General features: G+C 41.9%; 1 protein-coding gene across 1 annotated transcript in view; it reads left to right on the top strand.

The window, feature by feature from the left end:
* The window catches only part of LOC136503414 (uncharacterized), a 42,601-nt gene extending 25,586 nt beyond the window's left edge, over positions 1 to 17,015 (top strand). The window contains exon 2 of the mRNA XM_066498501.1: positions 16,580 to 17,015. Coding sequence (XP_066354598.1) covers positions 16,580 to 17,015 — 436 coding nt within the window. The remainder of the gene's footprint in view (positions 1 to 16,579) is intronic.
* The last annotated feature ends 9,244 nt before the right edge of the window (positions 17,016 to 26,259 follow it).

The following is a 26,259-nucleotide window of genomic DNA, read 5'->3' as shown; positions in this document are numbered from 1 at the left end:
TTTATTTTTACAGCAAAAACTTTAAACTAAATCATGCCATATTATAGATCTAGGGCATAGAGAATTTCACAAGGATTCCAAAAAGTTCTCATTTACTATTTTAGGAAGTTTCTACAATTTACTACTATTTTTCAAAATGGATCATTCAAATCTGCCTAAATCAAAGAAAGGAATGTAAAACTTGCATTGGGGTCCCTGCGGAAAATATAAATCAAACACCATAGAAGAGGTCCTTCAGGCACTATTCACTAGAGTCATGGTTCCTACACTTAACCCCCTGGAGAACCTTCTATTTCTGCGCGTGGTCCACCTTCTTCCACCTCTTGACGGCAGCGCAAGGGAGTGGCCGGGCTCGCGGCTCCGGCGGCTATGGTCGTCTACGGCATCAGCGAAGCGGCGGGGAGCATCCAGGGACCTTCTCACACACGTGGGGCTGCTCAGGTCGGCCAGAGGCAGGCTAGGTTGGCCTGGCCACACGCACAGGTGGAACGCCAGTGGCTGCTCCGGTGGCGACGGCGATACGGTGGCCGTGGTGACTAGAAAATGGGTGCGGGAGGGGCGGCGTGAGGTGTTGGACACATAGTAACACTCAGTGCAGACACAGGAGGGCTGTAGGAGAGGGAGCAGCGGCGGCATGGAAGCTTGGCGGCGGTGGCCATGGTGGCTCCGCTCTGGCGCGTGCGCGCAGAGGGAGAGCGCTAGGAAGGGCAAGAGCGAGTGCGGGATGCCAGGGTAGCTCAGGCATCCGCACTTGGAGGCACAGGGAGCAGGGTGGCGCGTGGCACGGAGGTCAGACGTGTGGCAGCAATGGGGCGCGCGCGCTTCTGCATGGTTGCCACGGAGACAATTCATCGAGCACGTGGTGTGCATCTCTATGCCCGACTTTGGGGTCCATTTTTTAGCATATTCCGTGTAGATTCCGACCTTGGCTCCAGTAGCAAAGTTGCTCTACTCAAGATGGTCTACAAACTTGGTTAAGGGGTCACATCTACTAGGTCTTTGGAACAGCAGTTAATTAGCATCCAATTAGCAAGTGTCAATGCATTGACAGCGATTACCAAACTCCAAAAATCGATGGTCAAGACAAGGTCCAACGAGTGCCATCCTTTTGCACTCTCTTCTTCCCGATGTATGCTCCAACTTTTATTTGGGATCAAGTCAAGTTGCTTAATGAAATTTGGAGAATGCCAGACGCCAATGCCGATGTCGATGAATTTCTAGACTTAGAATATTTCTAAGTGCTTAAATCAGCAGCAGGTTCCAATTTTGAGCCACTGCTAGACTTGGTTCCGAGCCAATCCATGGTATACTCCAAAAACAAAGTTTCTTCTACATAACATGAGCTTCAACTTTTATTTAATGTCCAACTTCAAAACAGGTGCAGAAGCTATAGTTTTACTTTGACCAAAGTAGGATCACGATAAAGCTTAAATTATCCTTTGTGATCCATTGGAGCATTTTCTTGGCATTTGCTCAACATGAACCTTTCATGACTTTTGTTGTAGAGTTCATCTAGAGTCATTTGGGTAAGGTTGCAAGGTTTGGTTGATGAGCCTAGAATTCCATTCACTTTATAAAAACCATCCTGGCAAGGACATAACTTGTCATTTCATGTGACTTCTTGATTCCAAACTTCACGAAACTTTTCCATGGATCAATATAGATGGATATTGATACGAGACACATGAAACAAGTACATCCATCATTACCCAAGCATACTTTTTAGAAAGGGCAGCATGTAAGCAATGGTGCATGGTCCAAATTTAAGTGGTGGCTAATTTTCATATGTTTGACCTAACATCTCCATCCACTAAAAGGTCCTAATATGGCTAGAGGGGGGGTGAATAGCCTATTTAAAAATCTACAAATCAATTAGAGCAATTTGATTAGTATGATAAATAGCGTAATGCAAACTTGCTCTAGCTCAACAAGGGTTGCAAGCCACCTATCCAACAATTCTAGTTGCAATGATTACTTAGGCACCCAAACTTGCTATGTAACTACTCACGAAGAGCTCTCAATTCTAATTACACTAAAGAGCTTGTATCAACTAGTTTGCAAGAATGTAAATAAGTGAGTCGGGTGATTATACCGCCGTGTAGGGGATGAACCAATCACAAGATGAAGATTAAGCCAATCACCGGGAGAATGCAAATGACAAGAGACAATCGATTTTTCTCCCGAGGTTCACATGCTTGCCAACACGCTAGTCCCTGTTGTGTCGACCAACACTTGGTGGTTCAGCGGCTAAGAGGTGTTTCACAAACCTCGTCCACATGATTGGACACCGCAAGAACCTACCCACAAGTGAGGTAACTCAATGACACGAGTAATTTACTAGAGTTAGCTTTTGGCACTCCACCAGGAAAGGTACAACTCCCCTCACAATCACCGAAGGCGGCCACGAACACCACCAACTCATGACGATCCTCCACCACTGCTCCAACCATCTAGGTGTTGGCAACCACCAAGAGAAACAAGCAAAATCCACAGCGCAACACGAATACCAAGTGCCTCTAGATGCAATCACTCAAGCAATGCACTTGGATTCTCTCCCAATCTCACAAAGATGATGGATCAATGATGGAGATGAGTGGGAGGGCTTTGGCTAAGCTCACAAGGTTGCTATGTCAATGAAATGTGCAAGAGTTGGAGCTTTAGCCGGCCAAGGGGCTTTAAATAGAAGCCCCCATCAAATAGAGCTGTTATACCCCTTCACTAGGCAAAACGCGCTCTGACCAGATGCTCCGGTCAGACTGACTGGACCCTGGACTCAGTGTCCGGTCCACTGATTTATGCCACGTGTCACTCTGAGTTAAAACTGAACCGTCAGATCACAACGGCTAAGTGCTGACCGGACGCTCCGGCTAAACTGATCGGACGCTAGAGCTTCAGCGTCTGGTCGAGTACAGTAAGGGTCCAAATCCGTTTTTCCTCGACCGGATGCGTCTAGTCCACCTCGATCGGACACAGCCCAGCATCCGGTGGAGTACCCTAGCTACTTACTGCTAGGTCAGCGTGACCGAACGTAGGCAGTCAGCATCCGGTGCATGCAGATCCAGTGTCCGGTCACTTGATCGACGTTGGCATCTCCTCTGTCTTCTTCACCCTTGCTCAAATGTGCTAACCACCAAGTGTATCACTTTGTGCACATGTGTTAGCATATTTTCACAAACATTTTCAAGGGTGTTAGTGATCCACTAGATTCTAAATGCATATGCAATGAGTTAGAGCATCTAGTGGCACTTTGATAACCGCATTTCGATACGAGTTTCACTTCTCTTAATAGTACGGCTATCTATCTTAAATGTGATCACACTCACTAAGTGTCTTGATCACTAAAACAAAATGGCTCCTATATTTTATACCTTTGCCTTGAGCCTTTTGTTTTTCTCTTTCTTCATTTCCAAGTTTGAGCATTTGATCATCACCATGCCATCACCATTGTCATGATCTTCATCATTGCTTCATCACTTGGAGTAGTGCTACCTATCTCATAATCACTTTGATAACCTAGGTTAGCACTTAGGGTTTCATCAATTAACCAAAATCAAACTAGAGCTTTCAATCTCCCCCTTTTTGGTAATTGATACAACCCTTTCACAAATATATGAATTTAAGTTCATTTGAATCCATGTTGCTTGCCCAAGCATATTTACCATGTGTAAAAGAATATGGACAAGTTTCATGAACTCCAAATGGTAGTAATTGCTCCCCCTACATATGTGCTAATAGTTTGGATTGTAGCTTGCACATATGCTTATATAGGAAATGTAGGAGTCAATTTCTACCAAATGATGCTAAGGTATAAGAGATGGACCTTTGAAGCGTGATACCAATCGGAGTGCACCAATATACCATCCTTAGCATCATTAGTAACTAGACATACACAAAAACTAGAATACCCCGTGAGATCAACATTACATGCAAGGGTCTAGTTTCCATAGAATGAACATAGGTCTAGTTACTTTAGCCTATGCATGCTAGTTTTTCATTTCAACATTCAAACCTACAACTAGCATACACCACACAAGCATGGATATTGAAGATTAAAATGTATGCCATGCAAGCAAACATATGTAATGCACATTCAAATTCACCATACAAGTTCATGAGCTTGCTCCCCCTATTTGTATGCTCATTATTTTAATTGATCCCCTTCCTTTAATTGATCCCCTTCCTTTGTCATATTTTATCTCTCCCTCTTTGTTTCTTTGTTGTCTTTTCACTATCTTTGTACACTATTTCTCCCCCTTTGTCATCAATAACCACAAAGGCTTAAAGTATAGATAGAGTAGAATGATTAATGTCAACAATTAGCACAAAAGGTGAGCTCAAATTATAGATAGGTTGGGGTGAAACCATGTGAAATGAGGATCATTTTCCAAATTTAGTTCAATCTAGATTACTTGCAAAAGATATTTAACTCGGTTTGATCCAAGGACAAGCTTCTTCACACCTCCAAATAAGGGTTATCTTGTACCATGTTGAGTTAAACACTTATAGCTCATTTTCTAAATCAAACACTAGGTTTACAAGCCCACAAACATGTCATATGCTACCACTAGATAATTTCAAACATACAAGCAATAGTGGTACCATATAAGTATCAAATTCATTTGATTTTCATGAATGAGCCTAGTACATGATAGGAATGACTAGATGTACTAAACAAGTCCTTAGCAATGGATGAATGACATGTCAATCAACTTTACCTTGCTTTGCTCGAAGGAGAGGCATGTCATATAGTGGGGGTGCATCAACACATATTGGAGAAGTCAAGTATGTTCAATTCATTCCTTAGCTTGCAAAACCTCTTCTCATCAAGTGGCTTGGTGAATATATCGGCAAGTTGATCTTCGGTGCCCACACTCTCTATGCAAATGTCCCCTTTTTGTTGGTGATCTCTTATGAAGTGATGACGGACATCTATATGCTTTGTTCTTGAGTGTTGAACCGGGTTGTTGGTGAGCTTTATGGCACTTTCATTGTCACATAGCAATGGCACTTGCTTGAACTTGATTCCAAAGTCACTCAAGGTAGCCTTCATCCAAAGTAATTGAGCACAACAACTACCGGCTGAAATGTACTCCGCTTCGGTGGTTGAAAGTGCTACACTATTTTGCTTCTTTGATGACCTAAGACACAAGTGATCTTCCCAATAGTTGACATGTGCCCTGATGTGCTCTTTCTCTCAACTTTGCATCCCGCATAATCGGAATTCGAATATCCAATCAACTCAAATCTTGCTCCTTTGGGATACCATAATCCAACATGTTGTGTATGCTTCAAGTACCTCAATATTCTCTTAGTTGCCTTCAAATGATCTTTCTCTTGGTGAGGCTTGAAATCTAGCACACATGCATACACTAAACATCACATCCGGTCTTGATGCGGTCACATAGAGTAGACTTCCAATCATAGACCGATACATCTTTTGATCCACCATGTTGCCACTAGCATCACTATCCAAGCTTCCACTTGTCCCCATTGGTGTACTAATAGCTTTACTCTCATCCATTTCAAACTTCTTGAGCATGTCCTTGATATACTTGCCTTGACTCACAAATGTGCCATTCTTCATTTGCTTGATTTGAAGACCAAGGAAGTAACTAAGTTCTCCAATCATAGACATCTCAAACTCACTTGCCATCATCTTGCCAAACTCCTCACAAAATTCTTGATTTGTTGATCCAAAGATGATATCATCAACATAGATTTGCATTACAAACAAGTCATTTCCAAGCTTTTGGTGAAGAGAGTGGTGTCAACCTTTCCCATCTTGAATCCCTTAGAGAGTAGAAAATCCCTCAATCTCTCATACCATGCTCTAGGTGCTTGCTTTAATCCATACAAAGCCTTTCTCAACTTGTAGACATGGTTGGGTTTCTTCTCATCTTCAAAACTGGGAGGTTGCTCAACATACACAAGCTCATTGATGTACCCATTGAGAAATACACTTTTCACATCCATTTGGTATAACTTGATGTTGTGGGCACAAGCATAGGCTAACAAGATCCTAATTGCTTCCAATCTTGCAACCGGGGCATATGTTTCTCCAAAGTCAAGACCTTCAACTTGAGTGTAACCTTGAGCCACTAATCTTGCTTTGTTCCTTATTACTATCCCATCTTGATCTTGCTTGTTCTGAAAGACCCACTTAGTTCCAATCACATTATGATCCTTAGGCCTCTCAACTAAATCCCATACTTGGTTTCTTGTGAAGTTGTTTAGCTCTTCATGCATAGCATTGATCCAATCAACATCCCTCAAAGCTTCATCTATCTTCTTAGGTTCAATGGATGACACAAATGAGAAATGCTCACAAAATGAAGCCAATCTTGATCTTGTTTGCACACCTCTTGAAATATCACCAATGATAGTGTCCAATGGATGATCTCTTGCAACATTGGTTGGTTGAAGCACTTGCACTTGATTGCTAGCATTTGATTGATCACTTGGTTGAGATGATGAACTAACCATTTGTTGATCTTGCACATTGCCATCACTAGTGCTTGCTTGGATTTGATCATGAGAACCACTAGCTTGCACATTTGAGTTAGAGAGCACTTGATTCTTGTCATCTTCAATATCAATCACCTCTCTAGGCCTTAACTCACCAATGTCCATGTTCTTTATTGCATTGACCAATTGAGTGCCTCTTACATCATCTATATTCTCATCTTCCTCTTGGGAACCATTTGTTTCATCAAACTCTACATCATGAACCTCCTCAAGAGTACCACTAGCCAAATTCCAAACTCTATAAGCTTGCTAGTAGTAGAGTAACCAAGCAAGAAACCTTCATCACATTTCTTTTCAAACTTGCTCAATCTAGTGCCTTTCTTCAATATGTAGCATTTATAACCAAAAACCCGGAAGTATGCTATGTTCGGCTTTCTTCCATTCAATAGCTCATAAGGTGTCTTTTCCATCATGGGGTGACAATAGAGTCGGTTGCTATAGTAGCAAGCCGTGTTGATTACTTCAGCCCAAAATGAATGACTCACATTGTACTCACTCAACATTGATCTTGACATATCAATTAAGGTTCTATTCTTTCTTTCAACTAGCCCATTTGATTGAGGAGTATACTTGGCCGAGAATTGATGTCTAATTCCAAATTCATCACATAACTCATCAATTCTAGTGTTCTTGAGCTCACTTCCATTATCACTTCTAACTTTCTTGATTGTTGTTTCAAACTCATTGTGAATGCCTTTGACAAATGATTTGAATGTTGCAAACACGTCACTCTTGTCAACAAGAAAGAATACCCATGTGTATCTAGTGAAATCATCCACAATCACAAATCCATATTTGTTTCCACCAATGCTAGTGTATGTGGTTGGTCCAAACAAGTCCATATGCATCAACTCAAATGCCTTGGATGTACTCATCATGCTCTTCTTAGGATGTGTATTACCAACTTGCTTTCCGGCTTGACATGCACTACATAGCTTATCCTTCTCAAATGTGACATCTTTCAAGCCTCTAACTAAGTCATGCTTAATCAATTTATTCAATTGTTTCATTCCAACATGACCAAGCCTTCTATGCCATAACCAACCCATGCTGGACTTAGTGATCAAACATGTTGACAATTGAGCTTCTCTAGCATTGAAATCAACCAAGTATAGATTCTCATATCTAAATCCTTTGAATATCAAGTTAGAGCCATCTACACTTATGATCTCTACATCATCCACACCAAATATGCACTTGAAACCAAGATCACACAATTGAGCTACCGACAATAGGTTGAAGTTCAAGCTCTCTACTAGTAGCACATTGGAAATGCTCAAGTCATTGAATATTGCAATCTTACCAAGCCCTTTGACCTTGCCTTTGCCATTGTCACCAAATGTGATACTATCAATCCCATTACTCTTGCTTTCATTGATTGAATTGAACATTCTTGAATCACCGGTCATGTGTTGTGTGCACCCACTATCAAGCACCCAATGCCTTCCTCCAGCTTTATAATTTACCTACAAAAGAAGATCAATTCTTTTTAGGTACCCAAACTTGCTTGGGTCCTTGTAGGTTAGTCACCAAGGTCTTTGGTACCCAAATGGACTTCTTCTTTGGGCCCACAATTGGTGTACCAATGAACTTAGCCTTCACACCATTGGCACCCTTATAAAAGCATGTAACAAGAATTAAATTTGATTGAGGATACATTAGGTAGCTTGTTCTTGTTAGTCTTGCAATTTTGCTCTATATGCCCAACTTGCTTGCATCTATTGCAAAACTGACCATTGCCCTTCACAAAGCTAACTTTGGGAGTGACAAAGGCCGCCTTACCTTTCTTGGGGGTATAGCCTAATCCCTCTTTGTTGAGAGAAAACCTTTGCCTACCCAAGCACTTTAGCAAGCGGGCATCTCCACCATAGGCATTGCCTAAGGCACGAGTGAGCTCATTCACCTCCTTCTTGAGGGTTTCATTTTCCACCATTAGTGATGTATCATTCATAGGTGGAGTGGTAATGGTTGTGCTACAAGAAGTGTTAGTAGGAGCAACAATAATGGGTTCATGAAAAGATTCATCAATAAGATCACATGTTAGTCCCACATCACATGTTACTATCACTTGCTCCTTCTTGGCTTCCTCCTTCTTGACTTGCTCAATGAGAGAGGAGTGAGCCTTTTCGAGCTTAGAGTGAGCTTTGCCAAGCTTCTCATGGGCATCTATTAGCCCCTCATGAGTGGCATTGAGCTCATTAAAGGATTGCTCAAGAAATTTTACTTTCTTGCGCAATTCTTTGCACTCCTTTCTCTTCATCTCATTGCAAGTGTGCACTTGCTCACACATGTCCAAGAGCTCCTCCTTGGAGTACTCATCATCATCATCATCATCATCATCATTATTATTCCTACAAGAGTCACTTTCACATTCATCATCATCACTCTCATCATATTTTACCTTGGTAGGCTTTGCCATGAGGTATGTTGATGGAGTGTCGAAGATGGAGGGCTTGTTATTGATGGCGATGCTTGCTAGTGCTCTCTTGATAGACTTCTTGCCATCATCACTAGAGTCATCACTATCCCAAGTGACTACATAGCCTCCACCCTTCTTCTTTTGGAAGGTCATTCTCTTCTCCTTCTTTTCATTCTTATCTTTCTTGTGCTTCTTCTTTTCATCTTCATTATTATCACTATTGTAGGGACAATTTGCTACAACATGATCGGGGCTCTTGCAATTGTAGCATCTTCTCACATATTCTTTGCTCTTGGTGTGATCTCTTCTCTTCCTTGCACCATAGCCCTTCTTCTTCATGAATTTGCCCATCTTGCGCACAAATAGGGCCATGGCTTCATCATCAATGTCACTAAGATCATCATCGTCACTTGATTCTTTCTTGGACTTGCCCTTGTTCTTTGATGATGATGAGCTAGCCTTGAATGCTATACTCTTCTTCTTCTTCTTGTCCTCTTCTTCCTTCTTGTCATCCCCCTCCCTTTCCACACGGTATGTCTCTTGTATCATGACATCACCTAGTACTTGGTTGGGGGTAATGTCCTTCAATCCTCCTCTTATGATGAGCAATCTTAACATCTCAAATCTTGGAGGTAAGCACATCAAGAATCAATGGGAGACATCATCATCCTTGATCTTCTCTCCCAATACCTTCAAGTCGTTGACAATGACTTGCAATCAATGAAACATCTTCGGAATGCTCTCATCATCCTTCATCTTGAAACTTGTCAACTTGTCCTTGAGGATGTACAACTTGGCACTCTTCACCGCTGGTGTGCCCTCATATGTTTCCTCCAATCTCTTCCACACCTCATTTGCTCTATCACAATCCTTGATTTGCTCAAACACCTTGGAATCAATGGCATTGTATATGGTGTTGAGAGCCATTGTATTGCATTACTTGTTGATCTTATCTTGATTGGTTGGATCATCGGGATCAATGATAGCATAGTCATTCTTGGTCACTTCCCATACTTGATCATTGATTGAACCAAGATCCATCCTCATCTTTCTCTTCCAATAACCATAGCATGTGCCATCAAAGAACGGTGGTTTGCCCCCCACATGGTTGAACACAACTTGAGCCATAATTTGACACCGAGGTTGTTAAGCCTTTAATCAAACGGTGACCACGGCTCTAATACCACTTAAAAGGTCCTAATATGGCTAGAGGGGGGGTGAATAGCCTATTTAAAAATCTACAAATCAACTAGAGCAATTTGATTAGTATGACAAATAGCGTAATGCAAACTTGCTCTAGCTCTACAAAGGTTGCAAGCCACCTATCCAACAATTCTAGTTGCAATGATTACTTAGGCACCCAAACTTGCTATGTAACTACTCACGAAGAGCTCTCAATTCTAATTACACTAAAGAGCTTGTATCAACTAGTTTGCAAGAATGTAAATAAGTGAGTCGGGTGATTATACCGCCGTGTAGGGGATGAACCAATCACAAGATGAAGATTAAGCCAATCACCGGGAGAATGCAAATGACAAGAGACAATCGATTTTTTTCCCGAGGTTCACGTGCTTGCCAACACGCTAGTCCCCGTTGTGTCGACCAACACTTGGTGGTTCGGCGGCTAAGAGGTGTTTCACAAACCTCGTCCACACGATTGGACACCACAAGAACCTACCCACAAGTGAGGTAACTCAATGACACGAGCAATTTACTAGAGTTACCTTTCGGCACTCCATCGGGGAAGGTACAACTCCCCTCATAATCACTGAAGGCGGCCACGAACAACCACCAACTCGTGCTGATCCTCCACCGCTGCTCCAACCATCTAGGTGGTGGCAACCACCAAGAGAAACAAGCGAAATCCACAGCGCAACACTAATACCAAGTGCCTCTAGATGCAATCACTCAAGCAATGCACTTGGATTCTTTCCCAATCTCACAAAGATGATGGATCAATGATGGAGATGAGTGGGAGGGCTTTGGCTAAGCTCACAAGGTTGCTATGTCAATGAAATGTGCAAGAGTTAAAGCTTTAGTCAGCCAAGGGGCTTTAAATAGAAGCCCCCATCAAATAGAGCCATTATACCCCTTCACTAGGCAAAACGCGCTCTGACCGGACGCTCCGGTCAGACTGACCGGACCCTAGACTTAGCGTCTGGTCCACTGATTTATGCCACGTGTCACTCTGAGTTAAAACTGAACCGTTAGATCACAACAACTAAGTGCTGACCGGACGCTCTGGCTAAACTGACTGGACGCTGGAGCTTCAGCGTCCGGTCGAGTACAGTAAGGGTCCAAATCCATTTTTCCTCGACCAGACACGTCCGGTCCACCTCGACCGGACATAGCCCAGCGTCTGGTGGAGTACCCTAGCTACTTATCGCCAGGTCAGCGTGACCGGACGCAGGCAGTCAGCGTCTGGTGCATTCAGATCTAGCATCCGGTCACTTGATCGACGCTGGCATCTCCTCTGTCTTCTTCACCCTTGCTCAAATGTGCTAACCACCAAGTGTATCACTTTGTGCACATGTGTTAGCATATTTTCACAAACATTTTCAAGGGTGTTAATGATCCACTAGATTCTAAATGCATATGCAATGAGTTGGAGCATCTAGTGGCACTTAGATAACCGCATTTCGATACAAGTTTCACTCCTCTTAATAGTACGACTATCTATCTTAAATGTGATCACACTCACTAAGTGTCTTGATCACTAAAACAAAATGGCTCCTACATTTTATACCTTTGCCTTGAGCCTTTTGTTTTTCTCTTTCTTCTTTTCCAAGTTTGAGCATTTGATCATCACCATGCCATCACCATTGTCATGATCTTCGTCATTGCTTCATCACTTGGAGTAGTGCTACCTATCTCATAATCACTTTGATAACCTAGGTTAGCACTTAGGGTTTCATCAATTAACCAAAACCAAACTAGAGCTTTCAACCACTTAACATGCCATGGTTGAGCTTAAACCCATTGCTTAATTAGTGACAAACACCTGGGGTGTTACAACAATCTATCATAAGTTTCCTGAGACATGATGTTAATACTAGACCCTACAAATAGCATTATAAAAAGTGTGGAGGCCTATGGAGCAAGTAATGACGGGGTTCCTGGGATTGCCTTTCTTAATAGGAAATCCCCAACCATTCTCAGAGAAGTCATACCTTGCTGTAACAAGGTTGGCTATCTCCATGGTTCCCTCTGGTTTGCCAGGAATTCTATCTTTTTCATAGGATGGGATAGCAGCGGCAATTTGAGCTAATTGAGTTTCTATCATCTTATTGAAACTAAGTTGATTCTTTAAGGCAGAACACTACTTGATTTCGACCCTATTGCCACTTAACGCCATTTGCATCACCACAAATTGTGTTGTAATATGGGTGTGTTTTGTCCAAAAAGGTGGCAATAGGGGGACTGTGTTGCCACAAAAATAGTGCATTGCAATTTTTACGTTTGGCGTTGCAAGAGGTGAGACCTATAGCAACCCTTTTTGAAAAGTGTTGCTATTGGTTAATAATATTGCCATGATGACATTTAGTTGCATTAGTATTGATTGGCGTTGCAATTGTCTGGTGATCTTGCAACCAAATAGAACAGTGTTGCTATTGCTTGAAATTATTGCGATAGTGTTGTTGGGTTGTAATATTTCTCACGACCATTGCAATATGTAGACTGTGTATTGCAACTAAATTTCTAAGTCGATGTAATAATGTGTTGCTATTGCCACATTTTTTGTGGGTTGTAATATTTCTCACGGCCATTGCAATAGGTTGCTACTTATTGCAACTAAATTTCTAAGGGCGATGTAATAGTTTGTTGCTATTGCCACAATTTTTGTTGGTTGTAATATTTCTCACGACCATTGCAATAGGTAGTTGTTTATTGCAACTAAATACCTAAAGCGATGCAATAGTATATTGCTATTGCCACATGTGTGTTTGGTTGCTATAGAATAACATGTGTTGTTGCAATATGGTTTGGTGGGCCATTGGGTGTGAAGGGCTAGGAAAACAGCATTGACCGCCAACAAGAACAGGAGACACTGGTGCCCTAGAGATCGAGAAACGACGCCTCCACACCATTGATCATTAGGACATAAACACTGCAACGCTCAACACACGCCATATTCATTGACAATGCTTGCACCCTGATTCATCTTGCCTTTGCAAAGTCCTAACGATCTTGTGATTACATACTCTCCATACTACAAACTTATGCAATTATAATTTAATTCATGTTATTAGCATACTAGGGTATTCTAGTTCTCAGCCTAATAATTGCTTGCTTAAGTATACTAGTATGCATTTAGTCAAATTTTTAGGGTAAACATAATCACAAAATATACATTAGTTCACACCAACTACTAGGTCATACATACATATATATCGTGGTTCAGGACATAGCCACAAACTAACACTAGTTCATACAAACCATCTACCAACACATATAGTGCTTCCATGCCAACTACCAAGTCATATATATACACATATACATCATGATTCATACAAGCAACGAACTAATTACTAGCCACTACAAACGATAACAACAAAATCTACCCCGATCATCACACTTTGTTGTGAAAAGGCGCCCTTCTTGGTGTTACACTTCTTCATCGCTTTAGCTACATCCTGGTCATCCATGATTGTGTTGTACAGCTTGGTGAACCTCCTACAAATATCATAGGTTCACATAAATCTAGATTTGTACGTTAGAACGGACAAACACATTATCATATTATCCAAATTAAGACAGCAAGCAATACTAGTAAGCATGCTTTTAAGTCTCTATGAATCACAATATTAGGTTCATTATGAAGATTGCATTCACCTACAGAAAGTAACACAAGAATCAATTATCACAGATAAATTATTAGGGATGAATGATAGCGGTATGCTAGAGTGAGCTAGAAATAAAGGAGACAATACATCACAATGATATGGTATTTCCGGTATAACTACAATATATACTATTAGAATGCCCCATCTCATGCTACAATTCAAATAGATCCAAAAGTTGACAATACTCAATAGTGACGTGAGAACTTTATTGCAGTACGTGTGCTACTGAACATTTATACAAAAACCTTAGGGCTTGTTTGGACTGGCCAGACATCCATCCTAGGCGTCTAATTTTGGGCGCTTAGGGCCAGCATGCATTTGCATAGCCCTCCATCCAAATAAGCACTTAATCTCTACATGCAAGTATCCTAGCTTCTTGACCTAGATTGTTCATCGTTACATGGAACTCCTATAGAAAAATTATTCTGATCCTAGTTTTTTGGTATGCTACCATTTGTTGAGCACGATGTTCAGTTACACTATCTACATGTTAATAAACCATAGATACAGATATGATGATGCTTCTCTCTCTCTCCCTCCCTCCCTCCCTCCCTCCCTCCCTCCCTCTATCTCCGAAACTAAAAACTGCAGGTATATATCTTAAGCAAATATGAACCAATGGGCACAAGAGCAAGCTGGCATCTACACACCTATGAAAGACATGTCGAAAGTACTCAGAACATATAGAAGCACGACAAACACACAAAGGCAACTAAACATTACTAAAGCTTTTCAGTTTTCACCTCTAGGCCACACTACTAATCTCTCCAAAGGCAGCCATCTGCAGCCACAAACTACAAACATTAGTCAAAAATATAAAGATAGGTTCATGCATATGTACTGGACAGAACCAAGCTCCCAGTTCAGCATATAACAGTAGGAAAAATCTATCCAAGAACATCATGAAACTACAATATACCAAAATTACATCTATTTAAATATTTAAGTATTTATCCAAATCAGTACGGTGTACAGAGCACCTTAAGGCTTCAGGAATCATGGGTCACAGAAAACTCTATATACTATTGGACACATTTTTTGCGCAACAAATTCAACCAAATAGCGTACTAGATTTATTCAACCATGAGTTGGGATAGGAACTGTATCCCATCAGTTAGTTCAGTACAACCATGACTTTATTAATAATCTGTTAGCAAACTCAGCAAAAGTTTGGAAATATGGTGTACCACCTATTGGAGCACGGAAGCCCCTTTAAGCCATCCATGATCATAACTAAATTTGTTGGCCGGCCGATAGTGAGCAGCAGGTGCTCCTAACATATAAGCATAGCCAACTACATGATGTAGCAATTTGATAGACAAAAAACTAAAGACTACTGGACATGAGAGTTACCTTTATTTTCATATAGAATTGTAACCTTTATTTTCATAACATTTCATCTTTATTATTTTCATATAAGAATTGTAACCATTATTTTCATATAGAATTTGTAACCTTTATTTAATATATATTAAATAACTTTAATATTTTTTTTGCAATAAGGTACCTTTTTCAGGAATTAAATGTAATTATGTCGTGTTATTGAAATTATTACACATTTTGAACTACTCCCTCTATTTGAATAATATATTATTCTGGCTTTTCTAGATACATAGCTAAGGTTTGTATCTAAACATACTGTATATCTAGAGACAGAGAAAAAGATATGTATCTGGAAAATCCAGAGCTACTTATAGTTTAGAATGGAGGAAGTACAAGTGTGAGAAAAAATTAAACCACAAACAATTATATGTATGAGTACACATGCCTTTCAAATCATGTTGTTAGCGAAAATGTGCCAACAAAGGTAACAAACTCCACCATCAAGGTAACAAACTACGTCATCGCGTCGTGCTCATTCTCCCGTCAAGTATGGTGGAACATCCTATCCGCGCACGGTGTCAACGCCTCGCAGGTTGGCGGGTTTTCCATCCTAACTTGGTGGAGATGGAGGCAGCGATGGAGCAGCGACAAACGAAAGGGAGCTGAGTCCCTATTCACGATCGTTGCTTGGGAGCTATGAAACGAGCGCAAGGCTAGGTGTTTCTGCGACGTCTCGGCGACTATAGTGCAGCTCCTAGCTGTGATCCGACACTTCGTGAATTTGTGGATCGACGCAGGGGCGTGCCACCTAGGTTGTTTAGTGCATGAGTACTACCTTTGAATTGTACTCTAGTGATGAAAGAGCGCACCGTAACACTTCATGTCTTCCTTAGTGCGTCGGGGGTGCGGCACGTCGTTGTAACTCTCGAACCTTCTCCACCTTAATATAAACATGCGTAAACCTTTTGCGTATTCGAGAAAAAAAAGTTCCTGTCGTCAAGACGTTGAATAAATATATTTAGAACATTAAAATTAGAGTTCGCATGAGAAAAGAGAAATTAGGCTTAATTTGCCAAAACCAGCTAAGCTTACAGATTGCAATTAGGAGATATTTCCTATTAGGATCAAACATTCAAACCACCCCTCTATCATGGGTTTTTCATTTGTTAATTTTCCATAATTTTTTTATCAGCTGTATAGAAATATAGTAATTGGTTGTTGAGAATCATCCAGTGTGCAATTTTGACGAAATTTCGTATTTTCGTTGGGCACCGAAAATACCGATCAAAATTTCAACTTTTTTTTGAGCGAAGATCAAAATTTCAACTAAATTTGACCGTGCGTACACCACACACTTGGCGCCCAAGCGGCCCGAAACTTAAATTTCCGCCGGCTAACCCACCATACAATCCCCACCAAACCCTAAAATCTCATTTCCAATTTTCCCCAAATCTCCAACACCGGCAAGCCGCCGCCGCCAGCTCCAGGCCACTCCGCCTCCCGCGCGCGTCGCGCCGTGCCGCAGCCCCACGTTGCCGCCTCCCGTCGACGCCGGGTCGGCGTCCCGCATCCCGCCTGCACCGCGCGACACCGACCAGCCGCCGCCGCCGCCAGCTCCAGGCCACCCCGCCTCCCGCGCGCGTCATGCCGTGCCGCAGCCGGGTGCAGCTCCAGCCCCACCTATCCGCCTCCCGTCGACGCCGGGTCGGCGTCCCGCATCCCGCCTGCGCCGCGCGGCCACGCCCGTGGCCCGTCTTTCGCCGCCACCGTCAAGCAGAGGCGTGAAGCAGGCACGACCGGTCGCTGTTCCTGGCTTTCCTACAGACCTCTCGTCCTTCAGAGCCGGCAAAATGGTGAGCTCTCATCTCTCAGTCTACTCCATGGTTCGCATCCTTCACATGTAGGCGTGTGTGTGTGCCCTGATTGTGGTTGTGCCGCTCCGATGCAGCTGGTGGCTTAGAAGTCGAAGGAGGTGGAAATCACCGAACTGGATTCGCTGCTTCTAGTAAGTCTCCTCATCCTTCTCCGATTCAATTCGAAATTTCATGTGGAGGTGAACAACAGCTGCAGCCTTGTTCATCAAACTTTTTCAGGTTTTTATTTCATCAACAGGGTGCAGAAACTGCTCAGGTTATTTGCTAATATACAAGTTTTGTTGGCTAATACTTGATTGCATGGCAGGTTACTTTTGCGTGTGTGCGAGAGCGATGGTGCGGGTGTGCCTTGTGGAAGCAACCTCAAATATTTTTTTACTCTAGTCTTGTGTAGTATTTCTTATGTCTTGCTTACCTGATCATTGCAAGGTGCTCTTCATTGTAAATTGACAGGAGACGCAGCAAATCAAAGGCTGTGAAGCAGGGGAAAGAAGAGGGGCAGGTGGGCTACTCACCATAGATTTTTGTTTTGTCGTTGCAAGGTAAAACCCATGGCTTAACACCTCTGTTTGGACTTGTTTTAGATGAGTTCTGGCCTGGGTAAAACGATGAGTTGCTGGTCTGGGTAAAATGAAAGGGATTATTTTGCTGGATTGGTTAAGTTTGCTCCTGCCCTGCAGTCTGAAATTACAGATTTTGTTGTTCTGAATCGGATGACAATTTTATAAATCAAATGATTTTTCCTGCAAAAAGAGATAATACAGAAGTTGTAGGTGATTTAGAGACCTCTTACCTTGTGGAATTTCACGTTTTTAGCACATATAAGGTTTGGTAGATTTATAGACTTCTCAAAATGATTGTCTACACTTTGTCCTACTTCAAAAACAGTAATTTTGTACCTCAAGTTAGGCCCAGTGGATGGATGACATAAACATTGCCATGACTAGAAATTGTGAGCTGGTTGTCTATCATGTGAAGTCTGTTTTAATATGATCTGTATGTGTTTATTTATTGCACGTCTGGTTGTCTATCCATCCAGTTAACAACAATTGGATGATTGGATCTGCACCAATTGTTTGCATTTATCAAGTGTATTGTGGACATACAATTTGTTTGGTTAGTTGCCAAAGAGGAGATACATTCCAGTAGTCAATTTGTTTGTTTGTTTGGTTAATTTACCCAGCACCAGCTAAATAATCAATATTTCCCAGTAATCTTTGGGATTCAACGCTTAAAGTAGTTGATATAAATGTTTAGGAATAATGATACCGAAATTTATCTTTTAAAGAATGTTGCCGGGATTGTTATAGCTGGATTCATTTACGATGGCAAAAAATTATGGGCGTTCACAATCTGACTGGTAGGGCGCCGCGAAGCGTGCAAAAGTTTCTAGTATGTTTAGAGCAGCATGTTAGGTTTGTGGTTTTTAAAAATGCAGATCATTAGCTAATCCCAACAGTACGATTTATATGACATAAAAATGCATATCTAGGTGATTTGATTTTTTTTCTTTGTCGATATCATTACAGTATGATCCTTGAGTCACTTGTCCACTCTTCAAATGCTGCTAACAACCAGAAAAAGCTGGCTAAATCCTTTGGCGAATTAAAAATTGTGGTTTCTGCAACTTTCCATTGGAATGCTGCAAATAAGGATGTCACCAAACACCTTGAGAAAGGTAGTAGTGTTTAGGCCTTAATTCCGTAATTCTGTGATCATGCTCTGGATGCTATGGGCTGTGATCTTTTTTGCTAGTAGGACCCAATGTGGTTGCCTCCACTGGAGCTGATTATGTATCTCATTTTCCTTAGCACTGATAGTAGGACATGGTGGTGCTCGCTAACTACTGCATGATTTATGAGTCCCACTATCACTGTGAAGGTATGCTTCCCCCTATTTTGTTCTCCTTTTTTCTGATTCAGTTTAGTGAGCCTAGATGTGGTTTCTGACTGGTTTGGGTGATAGAGATTAATTCCATGCTATTTTTTTTTGGGTGATAGAGATTTGATTAGAAGCGTAAGATCTAATAATACTTACTGCATGTTTTTCCTTTGTTTCTCTACTGGAAAAGATTGACCCTTTGGTTAGCTAAAGAGGGAACTAAAAATTGCAACACTGGTAATTGATAAGTGGTGACACTACAGCAGAATAGTTGGAAACATATAAATTAGTTTTTTTCCTAGAGAAAGTGTGTATTTATGGCTTCCTGTTCTTACATGACCCATCCTAGAATTTACATTATGACATGTTCATACAAAAATATGATCTGCTTCAATTTAATTTCTATGGTGTGTAACCTTAGGTAGTTTATTCTTTTAATAGTATATAGGCCCAATATTTCATCCTTGTCAGAAGATAACTATCAGGCCAAAGCCTAGCTAAATAATCATCAGATTATGTAGGTAACCATTTAGTTAGGTCTGTTTTTACAAGTACTTGTGAAATTGTCAAGACTCATGTGTATCCGTGAATGATTTTATTTAGGAGGAAGATACAGTTTGAGTGGAGTGGTTCGAGTGATGCTGTGATGGGATGGTCAATTCAAGATATGGATAAACAATGTCGAGCCAAGCTTCAATGCAGTCTTAGCTAGGGATATTTAAATGATGTTTGTAATACAATTTCAAACTATTGTCACAACAATGATGGTTTCATTTCATATGTGTAGAAACAAATCATGTTTTGATACAATGGTTTTATATAAATGCTTTCTTGATCACATGTTCCTGTTCTGACAAACAATAATGGCGTTGTAATATTGTTTGGTGACACCAAACCGAAAGCGTTGTAAAAGAGACTATTTGCAACCACATTTTCTGTGGCAATACATCCTATAGCGACACAATGAGCGTGGCAACAGGTGATATGGCAATGCTAATCTTTGTGCTATAGCAACCAGAACCACTGTCACAAAAAAGAGTGACAACGAACAATCTGCTTAGCAATAGATGTTGCACCTTATAGCAATCAAACCTTGGGCGTGGCAATTGCACATGTTGCTACTATTTCTTAGTGTTGCTACATAAGTCTTGTTGCCACACTAGTTATGCGATGCAATAGAGGCTGCACCTTATGCCAACCAAACCTTGGGCGTGGCAATTGTACATGTTGCCATCACTTCTTAGTGTTGCGACATAATCCTTGTTGTCACACATGTTATTCGTGGCAATACATTGTCTTGCAACACATAGTTGCTAGTGCACCATTTGCTACGACATGGGCGAGTTGCCTTTGCAAGGTCCAGCAATGTCGAAGATGTTGCATGTAGTAGCCACACCTACGACCGTAGCAAAAGCTTATGTTGCAACACTAATCCAAAACGCATTTTGCAACGCTAAGGAAAAAAGTGTTGTCCAAAGCTTTACCCACGCAAGCGCCTGCAACACCTCCCACTGAAAAAAATGTATTGCTAATTCTGATATTGCAACTATTTCGGGCCTATTGAAACACTTTTCGGGCATTGAAACAGGGTTAAAATTTAGTAGTGACGAAAACTCATCCAATTTAGCATTTATATTTTCCAACATCTTGTCATGAGCATGTAGTTTCTTATTAATGCTATCAGTCATTCTACCATTGCTATAAACAAGATCTTTCAAGAAAGCATAACTATTATTACTTTCATTATTCACACTAGGAGAAGAGTAATAATTGTTACCTCCCTAGTTGTTGGAGCGCTGATTCCAGCCTTGATGTTGTAGACGGAACCCGTTGTTGGTGTTGACGAAGTTGAGGTCCTCTTGGGTTTCGGGGCAGGAGTTGCCCGAACGTCCAACATCTCCACAGACTTTGCAAGTCATATGGGAATCCATGGCTTTGAGTCTCTTGGGCACTCACCTTCTCATAATGTTCTACTCGCTTCGCGAGCGATCCATCTTAACTGCAAGCATGTCAATTTCCATAATTGAATGCATACCTCATTTATGGGTTGGAGTCGATTGTCGCTCCATCCTTAGTTGGAAACCATCTTCTCGATCTGCGTCTTTGCATCTGCAACACTTAGCAAAAAGAATGCTCCACAAGCAACAACATCTAAATGGCTCCTATCTAACGGCACTAACCCATGGTAGAAGTTCTGGATCAAAAGCCAATCTTCCATGCCATGGTATGAACATGTAGAGACGTACTCTTGCATTCGTTCCCAAGCTTCGGGAATCGATTTATCTGCTAGTTGTTGAAAACTAGAGATTTTATTGCGCAGAGCATTAGTCTTCTCCATGGGAAAAAACTTGACTAGGAAAGCGTTGGAACACTTGTCCCAGGTATCTATAGCATTGCGGTTTGAGTAAAATCATTGCTTAGCCTTTCCTAACAAAGAGAAGGGGAAAAGGCGAAGACGTATAGCCTGTTGGCTCACTCCCTTAATGGTGAACGTGCTACAAATCTCCAAGAAATGTTAGAGGTGAGCATTTGCATCCTTGTGGGCTTTTCCACAAAACAGACTAGCTTGAACCATAGTAATTAACGCTGGCTTAAGCTCAAAGTTAACGTCCCCATTGATAACATTGGGTCCGGTGGCTACATTAGTAGCCGAGGGTGCAAAAAAATCACGGGTGGACTTGTCACCCATGATCGTGGAGGGTAGTGATAGGATATGAGGAAGAAAGGATAAACTACTTAAGGATAACTAAAAACCTAGCTAGCAAGACTAGCAATATAAATCTGAGGCCAGTTGCCTTCCCCGACAACGCCGCCAGAATGCTTGTTGATATTTCTTAATGACTATTGTAGGATTCCGCAAGTGCACAGAACTATCGTGTAGCACTTCGTGTAGCACTTCACTCGGTGAGTACCGAGTGTCGAATTTATATTTTTTCCACAGGAAGGCGGAAGGCTAGAATTTATATTTAGCTAAGAATTGCTAAGGTAAAGCCTAAGTTAATCCTAGGTAGGTGAACGATAGTGGAAGTTGAATGTGAACTACCTACCTAACTACTAAATAACAAGCTAACCTAGAGATAGCTAGGTGGGAGAGCGAGCGTTTTATCTTTCTAGTAACTAAGGTAAACAAATGACTAGGAGAAATGTGATAGTACTTCGGGGCATAGCCCACCTACCAACTAGGAGAGTTAAATAGACAAGGTCTGCCACGAGCCCTACGATTTAATAACTAGACCTATCGTGGTGGAATACAGAGGATGGACAAGGCTATCACCACTTGCCACCTACCAAAATCTATCCGGAGGCCTAGCCGTATCCACAGGTAATCTATAGCCTAAGCACCACACTTAATCTACAGGCTTACTACTTCGATCCAAGTTCCGATGAAATGAGATCAAAGTACCCTAGACAGATAGTGGAACCGGTACTAACGAATAGCTACTAATTATAAGATAACCTATGCTACTAATGCCAAACAATAAGCACCTAAGCTCACTAATGATCAACACTAATGACTAAGTACTTAAAGTAAAGCAAAGCAATAATACTATAATAAAGTACTTAAATAAATACTGAATAAAGTAAATGCTAAAATGAAAGAATTACAAAGGAGCTATACCAGACCCAGAAGACTCTTCCGGACTCTGAGAGAAGCTCCGCTCTTGCTCTACTCCACTACTAGACTAATACTCTATAGCTAATGCTAAGCTAGAAAGCTAAGAGAAGCTTGGAAAGCTTGGAAATGAATGGCATGGGGCGCCACCCTCTATTTATAGTGTAGAGAGGCATAGGGGGTACTTGTAGGCAGGAGGGAGGTCGGTGGAGGACCAAGGCATCGGGCGGCGCTAGGGGGCGCCGACCGGCCCTTAGATGCACCGCCTCTGCATCGTAGCACCGTGGTTGCTCCTCAAAATTGGTTGGAATGCAGCACATGTCAAAATTCGACCAAGAAGTTGGTTGGTAAGTCGGTGGAGAGCTCCCAAGTCTATGATAATGGGCCCATGAATCCACCGGCATCAAATCTTGTTCGTTGATCAAACCGACTTGAATGGAAGCTTGTGGTTGGCTCTGGAGCAGCTCTCACGTATCAGTGATGTGGCAGGGCCACTTAGGGGCCAAGTGGTGCCCTAGTGGGGCCGAGCGGTGGGCCTAAGGCCTCCTGCCATGTCCACTTGCTCCATATGTCCATATTTGTCACCATTTTGGCCAAACTTTGGTATATTTCCTGCATACAAATAATTCTACAAGCACAAGTGGAACTAGGTGAATTATAAGCAAAATTGTACACATGTGATGATGATTTACCAAACTTTGCCATGCTTTTGGGTAGAATGTTGATGATCAAAATGGGTGTTAGTGACCATCAACACGCGTCGTTGTGAAGAGGCAGCAAACGAGGCGAGGACTAGGACCTAGTGTTTTGTTTTTCTTTCAGGCGTTTGGAGATGGATTTCACGGTGTTGGTGCCACCATGATAGAATGCTAGATAGAGGTAACTGTGCTATCTTTTGATGGTATTTTACGTGATGAACGTGTTTCAATGGTATTTTATGATAGTGGAGTTCTTTCGGTGCTATAGAACCAATTTTCCCTTTGATGATTTTGTTGGTCGCTGTTGACAGCCGCTACAGTAAAAAAATAAACCATCAATTTAACCTACATTTACCCTTAAAATCAATCACCAACATAGGAATGAAGGTTTAAACTAACAAATTCTACAAGTCTTGGTGAATATTTGTATGTGTTGACATCAGAAGTGGCAAATGGGTAAACCGCAAGCGTACGGTTGTCAATGTAGACTTCACCAGGAGTATTCTAGGTATCATTTTTCATGGGGAACAGAAGTGAACTAACAAAGGGCCAAGATCATCCCAGGATGCTACAAAGGGTTTATGATAGTTGGGTGGAGAGGATTCCTATAGCTATGATATCTAGCCTAGTAAGATTGGTATACTGGCGATTATCTTGCCCTTGCTCACAGAGGCGGCAGCCGAGATAGTAGGAGATGTAACTCCTACCCGAATTGACTACACAGTTGACGCAAGACCTACCTTTTAAGAACTTGTCTCGAACATGTGGTGGAATACAGAGACTAGATAGGCCCTGTCACAACCTACTAGCTACCACAAACAAACCGTGTGACAAGCGGTCTACACAGGTAAGCTATAGCCTAAACACCATGTTTACGCTATATCTTACTACTCTAACCTTTGCACACTAAGTCCCCTTAGTGAGATTAGAACACTCTACTAAAGTAAAGCGATGTACCAATGAATACAAGTTGTATAACTATTATACCAGAACCAGAATATCAAATACTATAAAAGAATCATAGATGTTTACTTACAAAGAAGCCCGCATCCGCCGAGGTACGTACAGCTCGGAGAAGACACTAGATACACCTAGCTCCTCTCCACACTCCCCTCACTCTCCCCCTATTTGCGTAGACTACTACACAAGAGCTTAAAAGCTAGTGAAGAGTGACTACTCCTAAGTAAGCATGAATTGAGAGTGAGGGGGTAGGGGGGTTTATATAGGTGGAGAGGAGAAGCGTGGGCCACTCATTGCGCCATTGCACCACTTCAGCGATACATGAGACATCTCTTCTCCACCCTTGGATCAAATCGCCTCAAATGGAGGGTGTGGATGCTCCCATGCTTGGGATGCCATGCAAAGAGGCGGTGGAAGCTTGGAGCATCCAAATTGGAGGTATGCTGACCAAGAGGGTGGTTAGCTGACCCCCTATGATAGGTGGGTCACCCCTCCCTAGCTTGTAGGCCATTGTGTATTCACCCTTGTTTGTGAAGCATCTGAATTGGTGACCATTTGATGGTCGGCCGACCATAGATGTGGGTTGGCTGACCCACCTTGTCTGACCTTGTTGACACCAAAAGTGGCAAATGGGTAAATCATAAGTGTACAGTTGTCAATGTAGCCTTCACCGGGAGTATTCCAGGTATCATAATTTCCACAGGGAATGAGAAGTGAACTAACAAAGGATCAAGGTCATCCTATGATGCTACAAAGTGTGGACCACTCATTGCGCCACCTCAGCGATCCATGTGACATCTCTTCTCCACCCTTGGATCAAAACACATCAAATGGAGGGTGTGGATGCTCCTATGCTTGGGATCCATGCAAGGAGGTGGTGGAAGCTTGGATCCCCTATGACATGTGGGCCACTGCCCTCCTTGTTTGTGGGCCATTGTATCTCCATCCCCTTGTGTGTAGAAGTTGAGTGTTGATGGTGAAAATGTCATAATTCTACAGTACTCAAAACACCATTGTTGGTATATTTTAGACGCACACAGATAAATCCACAAGCGCACTGGATACCACTGTAGCTTTCACCCAGAGTATTCTAAGTATCGTATCCACAGGGAAACATGTGTGACATTAACTACAGTCTAACTTAACTAGTGGTAGCAACAAGGCTAAGGATAAATAGGAGCGTAGAGATGACTACTAAGGTTTTCTAATTCTAACTTGGGCAAGCTATGTCTTCCACTAGTTCAACTGGGGAAATTACTAAGGAAAGACACCAACAGAGGATGCTTTTCATCACAACTATGTCCTACTTTGCCTATAGACTGGGAGGTGGACTACAAAGGACTCAACGAGACTATCACTCTCGCAATCTACCACCAATCCGAAATGCAGGGTGCATCCACGAGTAACTGAAGGCTAAGCACCACTGCTTACATTTAATAATTACTACTTTACTCCCTCTAGAACAGAATAAAGCACTCAAAAGAGTCATGAATCTGATGAACAATATAAACATGAATCTTACTTGAATTAGAAGTTGATTATCCAAAGAAATCTCAGAAGCAAACTCAGGAAGAACTTGGATCCGCCTAAGGTACAAGCTATAGAAGAGAGCACCGATAGGCCTGCACTTCCTCCAAAACTCTTCCCTCACTCTCTATCTCACCACTTCTATTTACAAAAGCTAGATCATAACTTGGAGGACTATTCTTCTCTTGATTGCTGATGTACCCTCCTAGAGGAGGGGGTATGGGGGCCTTATATAGGGGGCACCAGGAGTCCTATGGGCCCATGAATCCATGGCAACGTCAAATCTAGACCCTCGATATGAATCGACCTTGAGCAACGGTGGAGATGGACTTCTCAAAGGTGGTGGGAAACCGACCTTCTAAGGAGAGGCTGACCAGTGGGACCCACTAGGTCGGCTGGCCTACAGGTGGGGCCAACTAGCCTCCCCCTATGGTAGGTGGGGTTGGGTCATGGTGCATTGTCTTCTCAACTATTCTAGAGTCTTCTTAAGTCAGTTTCATCACGGATAAATAGTGATTTGGTTTGATGATTGGGTCCACCTTGCTTGTTTTCTGAATAAATCCTCCTAAAACACATACTCACTAAAACTTGTGGA

This window comes from Miscanthus floridulus, chromosome 14 (assembly GCF_019320115.1).
Source record: "Miscanthus floridulus cultivar M001 chromosome 14, ASM1932011v1, whole genome shotgun sequence".
In the NCBI taxonomy this organism is placed as follows: domain Eukaryota; kingdom Viridiplantae; phylum Streptophyta; class Magnoliopsida; order Poales; family Poaceae; genus Miscanthus; species Miscanthus floridulus.
The sequence above is the reverse complement of the archived record's forward strand: the minus strand, read 5'-3'. Positions and strand labels throughout refer to the sequence as shown.